General features: G+C 40.8%; 1 protein-coding gene across 1 annotated transcript in view; it reads right to left on the bottom strand.

The window, feature by feature from the left end:
- SYTL5 (synaptotagmin like 5) overlaps nucleotides 1–19700 on the bottom strand; it is a 51288-nt gene that overhangs the window by 23793 nt on the left and 7795 nt on the right. The window contains exons 2-5 of the mRNA XM_058800118.1: nucleotides 17678–17893; nucleotides 6050–6162; nucleotides 4650–4779; nucleotides 2695–2820 (exon numbers count right to left, since the gene is read on the bottom strand). Of these exons, the coding sequence (XP_058656101.1) occupies nucleotides 2695–2820; nucleotides 4650–4779; nucleotides 6050–6162; nucleotides 17678–17893 (585 nt within the window). The remainder of the gene's footprint in view (nucleotides 1–2694; nucleotides 2821–4649; nucleotides 4780–6049; nucleotides 6163–17677; nucleotides 17894–19700) is intronic.

The following is a 19700-nucleotide window of genomic DNA, read 5'->3' as shown; positions in this document are numbered from 1 at the left end:
ACAGTCAAAGATGAATTAAAATTGCTCTACACATACAAGTCATACAAGTATTGTCAGTGCTTCTGGCAGAACTGCAGATGCCTTAATGGGCAGCTCCTGTCCAGGCTGCAGGAGCTGTTTGTCCTTGTTCAATCCATACTACATTCACATCCAGCAGGACGAGAGACAACTCATGCAACCTTCCTACCAGGCTGTTCCACTGGTGTCAAGGGAAACGACAGTAACATGACATCTCTGGATGTTTTACAGCCAATTTAATGCCAGCACTATCTCCAGAAACTCTAAAATCCTTGTCCATCCATCCATCCATCCATCCATCCATCCATCCATCCATCCATCCATCCATCCATCCATCTCCAGAAAAACACCCACTTATTCACTGTCCTGTTTCTATGTAGTTTTTTTGGTGATGTGGTTTTTTGGTGTTCAGTTATGACTGTAGACCCAAACCATCTGACTCTTTCAACCAATGTAGAAATTTAGGAAGGTTGGACAGGTCTTCTTGGATGTTTCACATTAGTAAAATGTGAAAGACTTAGTATTAGTAAAAGTAATTAGTAAATTAGTATTTTAGCATAAAAGTACTAGTAAATTAGTAAAAGAGACAAAAAATCATCTGTGACCAGCACACCAGACTCCAGTTTCTGTCTAACATCACAAAGGGTGAAAATTTTTCCATTGAACATTTTCTGTTAGAAAATACTGGTAAACCCATGTGAACACTGAGGGTAAGAAAGGGTAATCTGTTGCACTTTTAAAACCTTTTTAAACAACAAAAATTATTTTAAAATGTGTCCTTAGTTCTTATATCAGTCTGCTATTAGAGAGAGATTTGACACATTTTATACATGTTAAGTAGACAACAGAAAAACAGTGTTGTGACTATGCCAGACTTCTCCTCATGCTAGACAAGACCAGAGTGCAGTGGGGTGGAGTGCCTGTGTAAACAAGCCTGAAATTTCCACACTATTTCTCCTATGAGTATCCTGACCTGATGCAGCCTCCCAGTTCATTCAGCAGCAAAAAAATTTACAGCATGCAGCAGTAAACATTTTTGCTGGAATAGAAATAAACCAAGAGAAGAAGTGAATTCATGGCCTGGGTTTCCCTGTTCCCAGCTCAATACATCTTCTCTTAAACAGAAACATTAAAAAAGAAGAATTCTTTCTTGGTTTCCCTGCTGGTAGGTGAAATACTTCCAATTTTGACAATATTACTCTGGGCTTTGGCAAAGGACACCAATTTCACTAGGTGAGAATGAGATGGCAAGTAGAGAAGAAGTTGTGATAATGATTCAATACCCCTTAAGAAGTCTTGCACTCTGGCTCTGAGAAACAGCTAGAAGATGATTATTTATGTGAAAGTGAAGCAAAGCAATCAAAGATAAAAGCTGTCTTTATAGACTACTTCACTCCTAAATCTGTACAGAGGGTTTATCAGGTGCTGAATTCCACCACCCAAACAAAATTATTTTGTTTCATTTATGGTTAACTGCATGATAACTTTCTTGTACTTTGGCACTCAAAAAGAGCTGCACAGACCTCTTACAAGCATCCCTTTGTCCTTATCCTGGCAAACTCTCAGAGAAAACTACTAATATTGCATAATCTCAGTATTAATCATAACAGACACCAGATTCCTGAGGTTTTGTCTCTTAGATCCTTCACTCACCTCTACTCTATTCAATGAAAATGCAGAAAATGAGCAAAAAATTCCACTTCTGGTCTCATAGAAGTCAGGTATGAGTCTGTTAGGGTATAGAAGGCCTAATAAGCTTAATGAAAAAAATTAGTGAACTGGAATGATTAATGAAAACTAGCTTGAAAGCTGGATTGGCTGGTAGGTGCTGCAGCACCCGGTGGAAAAATAAAAGAAATCAAATTATCAACAAGAAATCAAGAAGATTGTCACCATCAGCTTTAGACATATTGCAGAACATATAGAAACTGGGATTTGAATTGTAGGTAACAAAGAGAAGCAAGTTCTTGCTTGAACAAGAAGGTTTATCTATGTGCATACTGAAGTCCATGATGTTCCTTTTACCTGTTATCCTTTGTTCCTGCATATCTCTTTGGAAACACTAGTTTAGAGGCAGGAAATTGCTATTAGAAGTTACAGCAAATTGTTATTATTTTGTTAATCCAAATTGTAAAATTGCTAGGTGTGTGCACCTGAACAAAAAATGTGGGTTTGTATCCAGTATGGCTGTCTAACTGAACAAGGAAACAGTGAGCTGATTTTTGGCTTCATTTTGAAGGTAGGACATGACAGGAATGTTGCTCCTGGAATTTTATAATGCCATCAGAGGCACTAGCAGAGATCTCTTAAACCCAGAAGAATTATAAAATGACTGGGACAATAGTCATGGAAAGAGAAGGGCAAACAACCTTTGAAGAAGAAAACGTAAATTACAATCAATTAACATTTCATTAGTAAATAAAACCAAGGAGCCTCAGTTCTGTAACATGAACACAACTCATCCATTAAAATCCAGAAAACAAAACCAATGTACTGACATCGGTCACCACCTGAACACGAGGAGAGCAAGATAACATGAGTGGAGACAATTTTTTTGCTTGTTGGGTGTTTTTTGGTGTTTTTTGTTTGTTCCCAGACAGCACCCAAGGAGACAGAGCAGCCCAGGGCCCTGGCCCTGGGTTGGTCCCAGCAGGAGCTGTCCCAGACTCCGCTCACCTCTCAGAGCTTGCAGCTGATTTGCCTCCACGCAGACCTGGGCTTTCAGCCTCTGAGCCTGTGCTCCTCTCACCTTCATCCTTTCCATATGTGATTTCTCCTTTGGTAACTGCCCTGATAACCCTCCTGTTGAGAACAGGGAATAAAAGATTTTGTGATAAAAGTTGTGATGCGTACAGTCCAGTAATTTAATCTACCCTATAGACAACTCTGGATATAAAGGTCAACAAAGCACCAAGTCTGGTTATGAAACTAGTTCCTGGGGGAAAAATTTTGTATTTACTAGAAACTGCATTTTAAGACACCAAAACACTAAAACATTCCTGCTATTCAAGCTTAGAACCAGAACTGCCTCTTCTGAAAATTAATCTTTTTTTGGGGGGGGGGGGGGGGGGGGGGCGGCGGTTGGGGTGTTTATAGTTAGGAAAGTATTTTTGACTAAGTGTGTGTATTTTCTCTAGAAAATTATGCTATGTATATTTTCTCTTTAAATATTTCTAGAATTTTATGCATCAAAAGCCCTAAAATGGCCATTCCTAAAAAAAACAGAACATCTCTCCCTTATCCTGCAAAACATGACCTAATGGGACAGAAATGAATGAAATTAAGTTTTGCAAACTAATGGTATTTCTCATGACTGAAAAGTTATCCCATTACACTGTCAGTAGCAGCTGGCCCCAAAAGAGTCTTGCTAAAAGAAATACACTCATGAGATACACACACATGGAACCTGAAGGAGGAAGAATCAAGCAAGAGGAACAATAATGAAATATTTCTAAAAGATGCCACCAAATACACTAGGAAAAGCAAGCCAAATTCTTGTAGGATTAAGTTTCTGTTGTGGGGAATGTCACTACCAAAAACATTTCTGTCCACAAACAGAAACAGCAGCACTAAATTAAATAAAAATTATAAAAATAATTTTTTCTTGTAAGGGAATATGATTAATTGGTTTGCTTAAAGGATTTAAATGGAAGGAGGATTAGAAAAGTAAACTTTAATGCCCTCTTAGTATAGCTAGCACTTAGCATGACTCAGAACAAAATCTATTATAGAAGATTCCTTGGGCTGTTTCTTTTTTCACTGTAGTTTAAGAGGCCAGAAGCATTCTGACGCACTTTCCCCCTGTATTAAAGAGAGATAAATCACTGCTGTTAATTTCTGGAGTCTCTGGAGCAGGTTATTCCATACTCATCTCTCCTTAGAGGTAAAAAAATGTGGAAAGAATCCACCTGCCCTATCTTTAGGATTTCTGATAAAATGTGCTCTTCCTTTCAAAGAAACAAAGTTTTCCAAATACCATTGGGGCTCCAGCCATGATATGAAATTCCATTCAGGTTTTCTTCCCACTCATCCAATAGCCCCCAGCTAAGTCCGGACAAAACTTGTGCAACCACATGGTCAATGCATTGGCTGTGTCCCCTGAGAGTGAATGCCCCTCAAAAGGCCAAACTGGGTTAAACCCTGCAGGATGAGCAGCAGCACCTCTGTTTATTCACTTTCACACACACATTCTTAGGCTGTACTTGCACAGCTGGAAGCTCCAAGGAAAACTTGGGAGCCAAACTGACCAGTATACATTAAAACCAGGTCCTACAAATGCTAGTTTTTGCATTAGCTTCTCTGGCAAGCCTGCCTTTAAGGACACTGTTACTTCTGAGTAGAAACAAGAAAAATCCAAAAGTAAAATTTACTTTTTTTCTGCTACCTTTATAGCTGAAGGATAATTGCTGATGCATTTCCCAGGAAACAGCAATTTAATTACAGTAAGTATGCCTTTAAACGAAGGCAGATTCTCATCCCAGGAAGTTTGACACTGATGTGGAAGACTGGAAAAACTCAAAAGAAAATCTATCCAACCATATACAGCTAGTTTTAGATTTATCAGTTTTCAAAAAAACCCAAAACCCAGAAACCAAAATAAAAGCCTACAACAACAAAACCAAAGGATTTACCCAATCTTTCTAGGTCTGCTAAAGACAGATTTGTGCCCATTTGTGGAGCAGACTGGTACATCTGGCTTTTCTTCATTCTCTTGGGGTTGATTTTTGAATGTTCTTTCATCATCTGTATTGGAAACTGTGTCTGCAGTAGAGGGAGGAAGAAAATAAAAGGTGAACTTCTGCACAAATAACACAGCACATCAAACAACCTACAAAAACAGATAATGAAAAAGCCTTGGGGGATCTTTGTAATAAAATAAAACTTTGGCTTGAGATGTTCCTCATTACCAGCTCTTGAACTACATTTCCAGATTTCTCAGTGACAATATTTAATAACCAAAGGACCTGATATTTAATTTTGAAATGTACAGTATCTTCTGTGTTGAATGAAAGAATGTCTTCATAATTAAAATGTTTGTTTACCTAGGAGCAAGGTATGGGGAAAATGGCTTAAATAGATTTTTCAATATATCTATCAAGTATTAAAAAATGACATACCCAATGTGACCACTGAAATAATATCAAGGATTTATACACTTGCCACCTTTACAGTTTCTGAGGCACAGTGATATTGGCAAGGTCTGTATTTTCCAAGGAGCAAGTTTGCACCATGAATTTTTTCCAGTGGCAGTAAACCAGTCCCTCCCCTTATAAGCTAGGGGATAAAGCTGAACATAAATGCTGCATCTGAAACAGACTACCCAACAGCTTCTGTGTTCAGAGTGAAGGAGTTAAATGAGTACACACCATCAGCATTCAGGAAAAACTCCAATTTCTTACACCAGTGGTCCTGTGGTACCCTGCAAGGTACCAGAGCAGCTCACACACACTGGGCTGTGCTTGGCCAAGACAGACAGACAGACAATTTACTGTACTTAAAAGTGCAGGTGGAGCTTGTTTGAGACACTTGGGCAAAGGGAAAATCTGAATACCAGGTAGCCTGGATATAGCCCATGATCCAACAGACAGCACAGGATCTCAAATTCACCTTTCTTCTTCAGAGTCGAAAAAGAAAATTTGAGGGATTTTTACACACCACTGTCACAAATAAGAGAGCCAAAGGCAAAAAAAATGATCAGGCTGAGATCTCTCCATACAGCCAAACTTCCTGGCAGGAACTGAGAACAAACTTTCTCAGTTTGGACAGTGAGTTTTTGGACGGTGAGTTTCCACCTGTTTTTCAGCAGTGAGTTTTTCAGCAGCTCCCTATCTCCACAGAGATACTTCTTTCATACAGGCCTTACCTTTCCTGAATATTACTCATTCATAAATCACTGTATAGGCACAAATAAAAATATTAAGATTAAAATACTGATTATATTTCAGTCAGGAATAAAATGCAAGTCAAACACTCAAGAAACAAGGTTTTGAACTTATAAAGCACAAGCAAATCTCCCTCTCAAGGTCCCTACCTGGGAATTTGTGAAGGATTGACTGTCTGACAAGATCAGTTCCAAGATTTGATTGTTTGAAGCGCTTTGCTCTCTCTTCAAAAAACCATTCCCCTGTCACTATCCGTAGCTCTCTGTGAGAGGAAAATGAGAAAAGCCAGAGACACATAAATATTAACAAACTTGGCCAACCAAAGCTAGTGCAGTTATCAATCAGCTGCCACACTCACAAATTCTGGGCAACATTTGCACAGTTCAAAATAAAGTGTAGAGAGATTGATTGTAGAGCTTGGAATAATAAAACACTTAACAGAAAAATATCACCTTACTTTGTGAATGGAAAGGAATTTTTAGTAGATGGAAATTTACTTGGCAAAAACGTGTTCCAACCACGTTTACAAGATTTCTGTAAAATACACAGAACATTCTGTCATCCTAGTCTTTTGTGAACTACTCAGTGTCACAATTTCCAGTATTTCCAAAATGACTAAAGACATAGAAACAGCAACACTGAATTGAGGGAGAAAATTCCCCACCAAAGCTCCTGCCAGATGAGTCAGCAATTCATGGACCCTATATGGTTACAGAGAGGTTGCTCCAAGTCCATATATATTTTTCATTTCTAGTTTTATATGCTGACACTATCTGCAGTTCCTTCACAGGGCAGTGCTGCTATGATTTAGCTGAGTGCTAGCAGCTCAGAGCAATGAAAATTTGTCTTTGCTGCTGTTCTGGATGATGCTGCTTTTTCTGGTTTCAAATTCTTTTGCCTATGCTAGCAATTAAGAAAACCTGTACTGGCATTTCTGGGTTTTTTGTTGGGTATGTTTTCATGCTGGTTGTTTGCCTTTTCCTGAATTAGTTTCATTATGGCACAGCATCACCATTTCTACTGCCTCACTACACACAATTGGTGGTTAAAAGCTACTAATCATGAATACTCTAGTAAAAAACAAATAAACAAACTAATAACCCCCAAACATTAAAAACTGATTTAGCTCCAGACTAAATCAGTTCCTGCTTACTGTTCATGTTCCTGCTTACTGTTCAATAAGAAAACTTTCAAACCTCTACTGGAGAAGAAATCATCCAGTCCCTTGGGCATGAAAATTACTACAGATGGATTTAGAGCACTGATCAATATCTTCACTATTAAGTTATTTCTGAGTCATGCCTGAATGCAGTTTTACCTGAAAAAATACTAAAAATTACACAATAATATCCTGATACTGGTGAAAAGACAAATATTATCAGTTTGTCCTAACCTGTTAATGAATCATGCATTTTTATGACTCACTAAAAAAAAAAAATTAGAAAAATCAAATGTCCACTAGCATAGAAATAGATTATTGCCTTATCTTGTTGTTGCAGACTCCTAGTGAAAAAGCCCTCCATAATTCATCATCACGGTCACTCAGTCATTGTGAAAGGTATTAAATAAAATCTTTATGCTTCTACTGGGAATTTTTAAATTACTTCTGTTGGTTCCAAACACTGAAAAGGATTCACTTTATTAGAAACTATGCCTGGCCTGCTGGCTTAACAAATGTTTTTTTCTCAGAATGTGTGTTTTCACAATTCTCTAACAGCACTTACTTCTCTGTGCAGTTATTTTATTGCAAGACTTCTGACATGTTTAATGTTTTGTATTGAACCATAAACCTTCCAGACCTTTCACTACACCATCAAATTCCATTGCAATGTGAATGACATATCACATTGCAGTATCATCTAGCCAGTAAATTTGGTTTTTTCCTCAGTTAGTACCCAGTTTGACCACAAAACTCCACAAGTGCTGCTTTCCCCTTGGATGGAGATTTCACCCATCCCTGGTATCTTACCAGAAATACTTAACTTGATCAAGGTCAGAAAGAATACCGCCCACATCCTTATCCAGAGAAGCATCTTCACCCATCTGCAAGCTCTGACACCCTGAAGGAGCTGTGGTCTTCCCCCAGGTTCAGCAGAGCTGGAGAATGCTGCACACAGATCTCCAGGTTTTACAGCCAAACCTTGCAATTGTTTCCACACAGCCCTGATAGTGACACCACCTGGGGTGCTGTGGTTCATGGAGGGGCAGCTCTTTGCCACAGAGCCATGGAGAGCTACATTTTCTGGCCAGATGTGAGCAGTGATGAGGGAAAGGAAACTTCTTGTGTTTCTTCTTTCAGCCTGGGTGGAAGGGTGGCTGAGACCAGAGCATGCTCGTTTTACTGTTCAGCAGTTTTGTGATCTGATGTGGAAATTTGAGCCTGCAATAGCAGGATCAAGAGCTCAGGGAGAAGTCTGGGGGCTGGAGAGACTGCAGGAGCTCCAGACAAGGAAAGGATGGCTGGGGCAGCTGTGGAAGGAGACCAGGATGGAAGTAGATGGAGGACTTTGGGCTGTGCAAGGAAGGATCAGCAGTGCTGCTGCTGGTGGAGGCAGGTGCTCCTCAGCATCCATCCCTGGGAGAGGGCCCTCCTCTCCTCCATTCCACTGTGGCATGGGACCTTAGAGCTCACCTTCAGACTCCCTCTCTGTGTCCCCACTCCATCCCACACCTGAACCTCTGCTGCCTCTCTCTGGTAGGAAAGCAGCCTCCAAGATGGGAAAGGCTGGCACCAGGCTGGCAGTGAGGAAGGAGAACTGCACAGAAGGACTTTCCCTTCCTTTGCCATCCCTGTGTAACTACTGAGCCAATACTCATCTTCCTCAAAACGTAAGCTCTGCAGGGAAGGGACAGATTAGTCTATTTGGGCAACAACAGCTGATCCCTCTATCTTCTGGCAAAGGATAACTAAGCAATCTACTTCTCTTAATAATCTCTGTTATCTGCAAGCTGCCATTATCAAACAGCCCCAAATTACACAGATTGCGCCCTCTTGCTTAGCCAAGGATGTTCCTGGACATTGCTGGCAAACAAAAATTGGGCCCCAAGGAAAGAGGAGGGTGCAAATTCCTTTTTCAGGGCTGAGAAGGCAAAGGAGTGCGACAGTCACTACACCGGCAGAGCTGAACCTTGTGCCCATTCAGGTAATGACCCCAAACTGAACTGCCCACCTGCTTCATTAGACTGATGTTATTAAAATCCACCTTTTTGATGAGGTGCCAACTCCTTGCTAGGGGTGCTCTGAAGAGGCTCACACCCATTCTGCTCTGGTTTCACCAGAAGAATGAGGTCTCAAAACACAGACAACTGCCTCAGCTGAGTCTCAAAACATGGCAAAGGGAGGGAGAATTGCCTGCTTCAGTCAGGTGCTTCACCCCTCTGGCCAACCCTGTTTATCCACAGTGAAAGGGAAAAATCAACAGGCACTGACATCCAGCCATTGTGCGTGCTGCATGAAACAAGAGACCTCAGCCCTCACTTCAGACCTTCATCCTTATTTCCATCAGTGTTACTGTCTGTCTTCAGATCTTAATTCAGCTGGCAGAACATTTTTTGCAAAAATGTCATTACTCAACAGATCATTTCTACAAAAATATCACTTTCTAATGAAATAACAGGAAAGTCCCCAAGCTTTGCAGATTTGAATTTCTAGTATTGAATATATTTTCCATGTATGCTGAACAATTCACACAAAGACTTCATGTTCATGTTATCTTTATCACTCATACATGTCAGGAGTACCTACTAAAAGAATTTTTGCTCTACACATAAATAGAAATTACTTCAGATCAAATGATTTTCTAAGTCTCTGACTTGAAGATTGAATTTAATAATTGCATTTGACATTCTGAATCAAAAAATTGAAGAGCAAGAATTAAACAGTCTTATTATAATAATAATAATGTTATTTTCATGCAATTATGACAAGGGGAGTCTCTCTCCTACGGAGATAGAAGAAAGATGCACTATTTCAGATACAGGATTAAAATGAACACTTTATATCTAAAGAAAAGGAACCCTTTTTGTCTTTCTATTTACTCAATAGCACATTGAATCAGTGCTTGCAGGTTTGGCTTTGGTGTTTGCAAAATGGGCCCAAAGTCCATGCAGACTGCAGATCATAGTATGTGCATGCATTTCTGTACTTTCTCAGTTAGATGTAGCTCATGAGGTAAACAACATGTGTAATTTCTACCAAAATAGGATTTAGATTGGCCTTCCAAGGTGTTTAGCAGATGCTGAAATCAGTAGCTTTAGAAAAAAAGGAAAACAGTATTATAAACTCTAATAACAGCAATTTTTGCATGATTGCTCTTTCCTATGCTCAGAACAGATAGGAAGATTAACATTCGGGCAGTTCAATTGAGTACCAAATTCTTTAGGTACCTGCTAAAGTCCTTCTACATTAATTACTGATCCACCTACTCCCATCATCATGGGAGAGGGAGCAGGGATGGTTCCCTGCTTCTTCCCCCTCTGTGATCTCCCACTAAACAAATTAATGACACTCTGCTCAGTTTAGAAACAGAACCCATAACCTATGGCCTGCCCCTCAAAAACTCAGATTTTCCACTCTCATTTCTCATTTCTGTGAGGCACTTCATGGTTAAAAGTCCCAGTTAAGAATAAAAAAATCCATTTCAGATGGAAAGATCCAATTGTTACTTTCAATTATTTCTTTAGGGCAAAGCCCCACACTGGTAAAACAGTTTCCTCTCCATTTAATCATCTTGTCTATCTCACATCCACAGCAGATGCAAAAGATTCAGCCTACCTTCTTTCCATCCCTGTTTCTCAAGTTATTTTACTTCCTCCTCAGGAAGAAAATGTGGGGAAAAAAAGCAAAACCAAAGGCTGGATAAAATTCAGCCCATGTTTGAACATAGCAAAGCCCTTATCATATACCCTCACATATCCCTATCTTTGTATTCTACTCCACACAGTATTATCTGCAACATAAATTAATTCCACTGTAAGTTTTATTATGCTGTGAGGCTATTAGACAGAATTTTTTGACCCGGTGAAAAGAAGGCAAACTTGCATAGAAGTTACTAAAATAAAATTATAAGAAATTTGAAAAGCATTTGCATAGTAAAACATTGGAAATGCCTCTATTTTTAGGCTCCTAATGGGAATAAATGTTACTAAGAGATTCTGATGAATTTTCATGACATGTTAAGACAGCATAATTATTTCAGAGATTAAGATAAATTTTCCATTACTGCTTTGTTCTGCTGTAATAGCTTGAGCTAACTAGACATTTGACATATAAAGGCAGTGCTCCCAGATACCTAGACACCCTTGCAATGGGAAGAACAGACAGCATCATGGTGTGAAATCAGCCCTTCAGAAGACACCTGGAAGAACTCTAGTTCCTTCAATCTATTGATCATTTTGTCTGCCAAATTTAAAACATAAAGTGGTCATAATATAAGAAAATGCAGGGAAAAAAAAAAAGATACTTTAATGTAAAGTTTCTCTTTTAACACCCATGTTTGAAAGCTCCTGATGACCTCAGTTCCTTGCACAGAGGGAATGGAGCAGAAATCTTCCTTTTTCAAGTGCATCACTACATACAGGCTGGATTTACCTCATTAAATAGTGCAAAAACACAAATATCAAACAAAATCACATGGATAAGGACTGTCTTGTTCTCTGACCATAGCTGGAGAACTGAGTTTGACTGAAGACTTAGCTCTAATCCTTCCTGACCTGTAAATGCTTTGTCTTGAGACTTTCCATTTTCCCTGGTAATAGCACCTATGAGGGACAAAATCCAACTAAATAGTTTTCTCCTTATGGACATTCAAGGGAGAAATCCTTTGACAGTAACTCTAAACTGTAAGACAAGACTTACATATAAACCTGTTTGTTAAACTTAAAAATACTGATGAACCTCTGTCACTATTCACATTCAAATATCTTTCCTCAAATTCACTAAATTTTTTTGAAAGCTTTTCAGAATGTAATTAATGTATTGTAACAAGCTTCCCCATCACCAGAAGCTGTTTTTCAGGCAAGTCTGTCTCTGGAAAAATGACAGATGAAATGCTCTAAGTATTACTTTATGGAAGTCAAATTCTCTTGTTGCCAGATGATGTTCTGATTGACAGATGAAAAAAGAGATTGTATTATTAAATGAACTGGTGTCTCACCCCTACAGCCATCATCATGTAACTATGTTGTGCTTGGGTTTTTTTAATTTATTCAGATAATAATATTATGTTTTACCACATACTCATAAAATTGGCGTATTGAAATTACTGTTCTCCAAATCAAAGTGAGCAAGCTTGCAGTTTGCCACCATTTTTTCCCCTTTTTGTGGTAGCTGGAAATAAATCCATCATAACTCTTAAAGCAATAACTTTTGATCCCAGGCCATGATCCCATTGACGCCAGGACAAAATGCCCTTTCACTGTTCTGAAAGTATCCCAAACTCCAGTGTTAGGACTGGACAGGCAGGACTCAAAAAGCTCATAAGGAAAGAAATGTCAAAATGTATTAAACAAAGCAACAGGCAGAAGGTGGCTGATATTACCTACATTCTTTTTACTGACAAAATTGTTTCTGCGACCACTCTGGATTATCTGTGTAATTCAAGGTATTTCTGCAGTAATTTGAGCAGTAGATGTCTCTTTGAATGCCCACACTCCCCACCCAGTACCAGACCTTCTGCTCTCACACCAAATGTACTCATTCGGTTTTCCAACAGTTCTGAAAATCTTGTAGACATTTCCTGCAGGTGTGATTCATGACTATGAGAAGGGCTTGTACAAGTTACTGTTATAACCATCACCTTAAATAGAACTTAAAGGACACTCTTGAGCACAATTTGAGGAGCAGAGACATGAAGTAGCACAGCACCAAAATTGTAAAGGGCTCACAAACACTCCTCCCTGACTTTTAAGGGTCTCACAGTCTGTATGACAGCAGACATCACATCACAACAACAGTTTAACCTGGCTCTGCTAATGGAACAGCTCAGCAGGGGCTGGAGTCAATACAGACATCAACATAACCAAAGCTGCTAAAAAAGGGACAAAGGAGAAGGACAAATATAAAAGTGTTCCAACACTCTTTGGAAAGCATGGTAAAGCAGTCCAATTTGACTGACACAAACACTGCATGTAGGTCAGTGCTACAGAGCTAAACGATTTTTCTCCTCTTCCTACCTTTTGTTTGCTACTTATAAAACATAAATGTCTCTTAACACCGTATTATTTTCTCTTCCTTGCCTTCTGCCTTTTCAACTTGTCAAAGGCCCTGTTAGCTTAATCAGCTCCTCTATCAAATGTAATTAAAAGAGCCTAAAAATCCTGATTTCCCCTGCATTTCTCACTTGGTAGAAAAGCAGAACTGAAATAATTTAAATGAGAACTATGCACAATGATGTAATTGAAATGCCTTTCCCAAACTTCCATCTCCACACTGCCCACACAGAAGATTATCTCTCTGTGTACTCCCAGCAATGTAAAAGACATTTTACATATCATTAACTGTCATGAAGCCTTGCAGAAACACTGCATATGAACAAAAAGGAAGGGGAGAGAGAGCTTTCAATTTAATAAAGATACTCAACATGGACAGAATGTTAACACTTGAAAAGTGCAGCACTTTGCAAGCAAATTACCCCGTGGTGTGTAATAACCTAAAGGCAGGCTTCAACCAGAATTAATTGTCAGGATGGCTGCTGAGGCCACTGCTTGGCTCACAGAGCTGCAGCACAATCAGGAGAAGCAGAGGTCACACGGGCTTTGAGAATTTGCCTCACTCATCTCTCAGCCCCAGAGCAGGACCATCCTTACTGATGCCATCATCCCAAGAGAGGTTTATCCAACCTGTTGTAAAACAACATTCTGCAACCCTCCCAAGTTATGTCAACATTCACACCATCTAAATTACATCCTTTCACTGCAATTAAGTATCACTCTTCCTACCCAAACAGGGGCCTTGGAACAGCCTGTAAGCCACATTCTGTAGATTTAAAACTCAGGTATTTTCTCTTGCCTAGGCTGAACACTTGTGACTCCTTCTATTGCTCTGGACATTCTGCGTGCTAAGTTTCATTATTTTCTTCTGAATTTCTTCAGGTGGCCTGTCTGAATTCTGATACACAGAAATGGGCAGGTACTCTACATAAAAGATGATTTTATAATGTACTTTATAAGCCATAATTTGGCTTGTACATCAATGTGTGATGCTCAATTTTTCTGCAGTGGAAAATTCTGTTGATTCATGTTCAGCTTTTATCCAGTACAATACCCAGATCCTTTCCTAAGGAACAGCTGCAGAAGCTGTTTTTATTCTCATTTTATGTTTCTGCAGCTGCATTTTTCCCCAAATGTAGCACTTCCACATGTCCATAGGGAGCCATCCCTTGCTTTACCTTCAAACCACTTCTGTAATTCTAAGCATCACTTTGAAACCACATCTTGTCCTTCAGCATGCCTGGAGCACCTCTCAGCTTTATGTCTCCTGCAGGTGTAACTGGCAAATCCATCTGCTGCATCAAGGTCCTTGACTAAAATATTTAACAGTAATAAGCCAGGAAATATTCTGCTCTATATCACTGGTTTTATAAAGGATTTTTTTATTTGTATGTGTGGTGCTTTTTTGTTTTGTTTGTTTTTTGTTTGGGGTTTTTTGGGCTTTGTTTTCTTGAGGTTTTTTTTGACAGTGAAATGTCCATGCGGAGAAGAGAGCTTTACGGTTTTCCAGGCGGGTCTGCAATCACACTGGCAGAATTTATTCCAGGGCACAGCTACCCTAATTTGTCAGCCTATTAGAAAGGAACAAGAGAGAGTATCAAAAGGTTAACTTCAGCCAAGTTATAAGACAGCAACCAATCCTCCTCTGTCACCTGTCAAAGGTGGAAATTAAATTGGTTTTGACATCACTTGTTCTTGAGCCAGCTCTTACTCCTCATCCTGTCACCTTCTCACGGCTTTCAAACAACACTGCTACCATTTGTTTCAGTGTTGTTATAGAAATTAGAGGTAGTGTGGCAGGGTCAACAAATCTCTTTTTCTTTTCTCCATTTTTAAAGAGCAGCATTGTGTTTGCTGTTCTCCATGCTGTCACCTCACTTGCACCCCGTCACTTCTGAAAGGCACAGCACTGACATTATCCCAGGAACTGCCTGAGGCAAAGTACAGGGAGCTCAGCCAGTCCCTACTGATTTAAAATCATTTCACAAATCAAACAAGTAAACATTTTTTGTCTTACCAGGCGAGACACTCTCCTTTGGGTGTGCCCCACTGGACGCAGAGGAGTAAGGCTCCTACTTAAAAATGGATGCAACTTTCTAAAACTAAAGTTTGAAGACACAAACCCTAAACTCCATGCTCTGCTGTGTTAATTTTTCACTGTCTATGTAGCCAAAGTCTTGACAGAATTAGCGATTTGGGTTCACTTCCTGAAACAATTCGCCCTTTCTGATCCTGTTAGTTTGAAGGTGTGTTAAAAAAATTCTGTACATTTCTTTTTTTATCCCATCTCTTTCTTACACCATCCAGTCCTTACACCAGGATACATAACTGCGTTTTGTCGCCCGACACATTTCTTCTTTTCTTCATGGTTATCTTACCAAACCAAGCAAAAAAATCCCATATTACCAAACTAATCTTTCCTTCATGATTATCTTACCAAATCAACATAAAAAATCCCATACTACCAAACTAATCAAGTGAATTATTCTTCCAAGTCTTTGGAAGACAAGCTCATTGAAACTGGCTTGGAATTCAGAAAAGAGATAGTGCAGCAAATAAAAGCCCCAGCTAAGCCTCTCCCCTTGTGTATTCTCTGTAAGGGGATGTACAATGGTAGCACAAAATCACTGCCAGGGCTGTAAGCTCCACACGTGGTGTCCTGGTTTAGGGCAAATTTGGGAGAAAACCTTCACAAGGGGCCCCTCCAGAAAGCAAACCCACACATCCCCTACCCTCAGCTGGTTCGGGAGGGATTTCTCAGAGACAAGTGGAAAGAACCTGTTTATTTAACAGGCACAGCACCCCCAGCACACAAAATGAACAATACAGGATGACACCACTCTTTCATTGCTCTGACAAAGATGACAAATTCAGAAAGTCTCTCTTGGGGGTGGTCACTCTGTTCTCAGTCCCTCCGGCGCTGGGGCAGCTGCTGCCCAGAGTAGGCCCCGCTGGGCCACAGGGTGCAAACTCTCGGTGCTCCCAGGGCCCAGTCTGGAGCAGGTTTGAGTTGGTCCAAAAAAAGGAAAGGAGAAACAGTCCAGGGAAAAATTTGAACTGTTTAGCTAAACTAACTAATGAGCAGAAGCAAGAGCAAGAGCAAAGCAGAAGCAAAGCAGGAGCAAGAGCAAAGCAAAAAGCAAAAGTAAAAAACAAAAGCAGCACCATGTACTGCCCCGTCTGTGTGTCCCGCCAACCATGGGGGAGCAGCTGATAACAAAACCAAAACAAAACCTTCACTCTTCAGAGCCAGTCTTGAATCACAGAATCACAGAAATTCTAGGTTGGAAGAGACCTTTAAGATCATCGAGTCCAACCCATGTTCTAACACCTCAACTAGATCATGGCACCAAGTGCCACATCCAGTCTTTTTTTAAACTCTTAGAGGGACGGTGACTCTACCACCTCCCTGGGTAGATGATTCCAGTATTTGACCACTCTTTCTGTAAAATACTTCCTCCTTAATTCTAGCTCCAGCCTGAACAACCCCAGCTCCCTCAGTCATTCTTCACACAGCTTGTGCTCCAAGCCCCTCACCAGCCTCGTTGCTCTCCTTTGGACACGCTCAAGCATCTCAACGTCCCTCCTAAAGTGAGGGGCCCAGAACTGGATGCAATACTCCAGGTGAGGCCTCACCAGTGCTGAGTACAGGGGAAGAATGACCTCCCTGCTCCTGCTGGCCACACCGTTCCTGATACTGGCCAGGATGCCATTGGCCTTCTTGGCCACCTGGGCACACTGCTGGCTCATGTTCAGCCGACTGTCAACCAGCACCCCCAGGTCCCTTTCCACCTGAGCACTGTCCAGCCACACCGTCCCTAGCTTATATCATTTCAGGGGGTTATTGTGGCCAAAGTGCAGGACTCGGCACTTGGACTTATTGAACTTCATCCCATTAGATTCTGCCCATCCATCCAACCATTCCAAGTCCCTCTGCAAAGTCCTCTGTCCCTCTAACAGATCAACACACGTTCCCAGCTTAGTGTCATCTGCAAATTTGCTAATAAAGGACTCTAAACCCTCATCCATGTCATCAATAAAAATATTGAACAGAACTGGCCCCAGCACAGATCCCTGAGGGACACCACTGGTGACTGGTCGTCAGCTGGATGCAGCACCATTCACCACCACTCTCTGGGCCCGGCCATGCAGCCAGTTCTGAACCCAGCAAAGAATGCTCCTGTCCAAGCCACAGGCTGCCAGCTTGTCTAGGAGTATGCTATGGGAGACAGTGTCAAAGGCCTTGCTGAAATCCAAGTAAACAACATCTACAGCCTTCCCTGCATCCACTAGGCGGGTTACCTGGTCATAAAAGGTGACCAGCTTGGTCAAACATGACCTACCCCTCCTAAATCCATGCTGGCTGGGTCTGATACCCTGGACATCTTGTAAATTTTGCGTGATGGTGCTTAATATAAACTGTTCCATTATTTTGCCAGGTAAGGCACAGAAGGCACAGAACATAATATCCAGCATAAACAGAACACACCAATGGGGATACAAACATCACAATGTCACCCTGGGACACTTAGGTTAAAACACCCTGGTTAGAGAAGTGCCCAACTTACGCAATCTTGGCACACACCGAGCACTTCCAGTGCCCCTCTGCCCCCAGCACCCGGCAGGAGCTGCAGACCCTCAGCTGGCAGGTCTGGCACAGCTCTCCCCTGTCAAAAATGAAGCCCAGGCTCTTCTGGCAGCGAACACAGACCCTGCTGCTGTCCTGCTGAGAGTGGCGGTTCCCGCCTTTCCTTCTCACCTCCAGAAGCTCATTTTTCAGTTTCCTAGAAGTAAAAAAAAATAAAATGTTTTAATTTGGAGATTCAACTCAATGATCTATAAGAACTTATTAACAGATTAATATTTTATGCTAAAAATATAAGACATGAGTAAGTCCAATTGTTTCTTTTTGTATTTCTTGACACACACATGACACAGAATAAATCTATTCCCCAGCTGTCAGACATGCAGTCAAGAGGAAAATCTGATAGATCACTATGAGTAAATGCAGATAGCTGAGCAGTTCTGGACAACTGATAAACCAACTTTGCTTGTTCTTCATCAATAATTCAAGTCGTGCTGAGCCCAGGTTGACAGCAGCTCAGAACTGAGACTATCCAGTTCATGCCCAGAAGGAAAGAAGGAAACATTTTTTGCAATTAGTGTGCATTTAACAATATGCCAGTGCAGAGTTAGGTAGGAGTATATATGCAATTCTGTACCAGGTATTTAAAGCCTTGGAAGAGCCCAAATCAAAGACCTAAATAGGTAGCGGTGCTATGCTGTGATGCCGCAATCAAAGTACAAAAGGAAAATGCCACTTTAAATAGTGTGACTTTCAGATCTTACCGGTTCTACCACTGACTCCACAGAATAAAAATATTTGTGTTTAAGACTAAATTTTGAAGTCTGTAGTTTCAATGGCCAATGAGTTGGGCTTTAACAAGAAAATAACAAGCCACTGTAACTAAACTCAGTGGCTGCTAAATTCTTTCAGTTTTACATGCCTGGGTATTGCCGTGTCCTCATTACCCCACTCTTCCCTATGCTGTCTTTCATGCCCATCAGCAGCCAGGAGCCCCCAGTGTTATCCCTCAGTCATGAAGCACTCCAACACATGTGTCATGTACACACACAGATGCTTAAAGGGGGATTTAAAAACCTGCTGCCACCTTCACCTAAAGATCAGAAAAAATGTCAGAAGAAAACTACATGAAGGATAAACCAATGAAAGATTACAGGCTGCAGCCCAGTAAAGGAGGCCAGAAACATTGCTTGGGCCACCAGGGAGTCAGCTCTGACAGAATTAGATTATTTGTGGACACACTGCCTTGCTAAAAGATTGGCCAGCATTTGGCTTCCCACTGGGATCCCATGAGCAGCAGCTGCTCCGCAGCCCCCTGACCTGTGAATGCTCAGCCTCTGACAGCTCTAGACAAGGGCATGGCCAATTCCTCCGGGCAGCAACTGCAAATCCCAGTCAAGGGTTTTCCTGTGCTGGCCTCTATCCAGAAGTGAGTGCTTCACCCAACTTCAGACCCTTCTCCTACATTCAATCCAAACAGCCTTCCTCTCATGCCTGAGCCTTCAAAACTCTGTCCAGGCTTTATGTGCTTTCTTGGTACTTTGCTTACTGTACTTGCAGTTTTTTGATTGCATCTTACATCTCCCCACTTCCTGCAGAGATGCGTTTGGTGCCAGGCACGTGTCCATTTCCTTCTGTGAGTCAGCTTCAAATGCAGAGAGTGTTGTGCTGTGCTGTGAAAACTGCCAGTGGTGCTTGGTGCTGCCACAGTGCACAGAGAAAGGAGATGATCCCTATTTTTGCCAGCCCCATCCTTGCATCTACCTTCCAAACATCAAAAGAGAACTCATCTAGTTCTTCTGGACTGAGAACTAAAGGCAACCTGTGATGGTGCTCACAGGGGTCTTAGGCTGAGGGAAGAGACAAGGATCTGACTCCATGTTTCAGAAGGCTGATTTATTATTTTATGATATATATTATATTATATTAAAACTATACTAAAATAATAGAAGAAAGGATTTCATCAGAAGGCTAGCTAAGAATAGAAAAAGAAGGAAATGATAACA

The sequence above is a fragment of the Ammospiza caudacuta genome, chromosome 2 (assembly GCF_027887145.1).
Source record: "Ammospiza caudacuta isolate bAmmCau1 chromosome 2, bAmmCau1.pri, whole genome shotgun sequence".
NCBI classification, from domain to species: domain Eukaryota; kingdom Metazoa; phylum Chordata; class Aves; order Passeriformes; family Passerellidae; genus Ammospiza; species Ammospiza caudacuta.
This window is presented reverse-complemented; position numbering and strand designations above follow the sequence as displayed.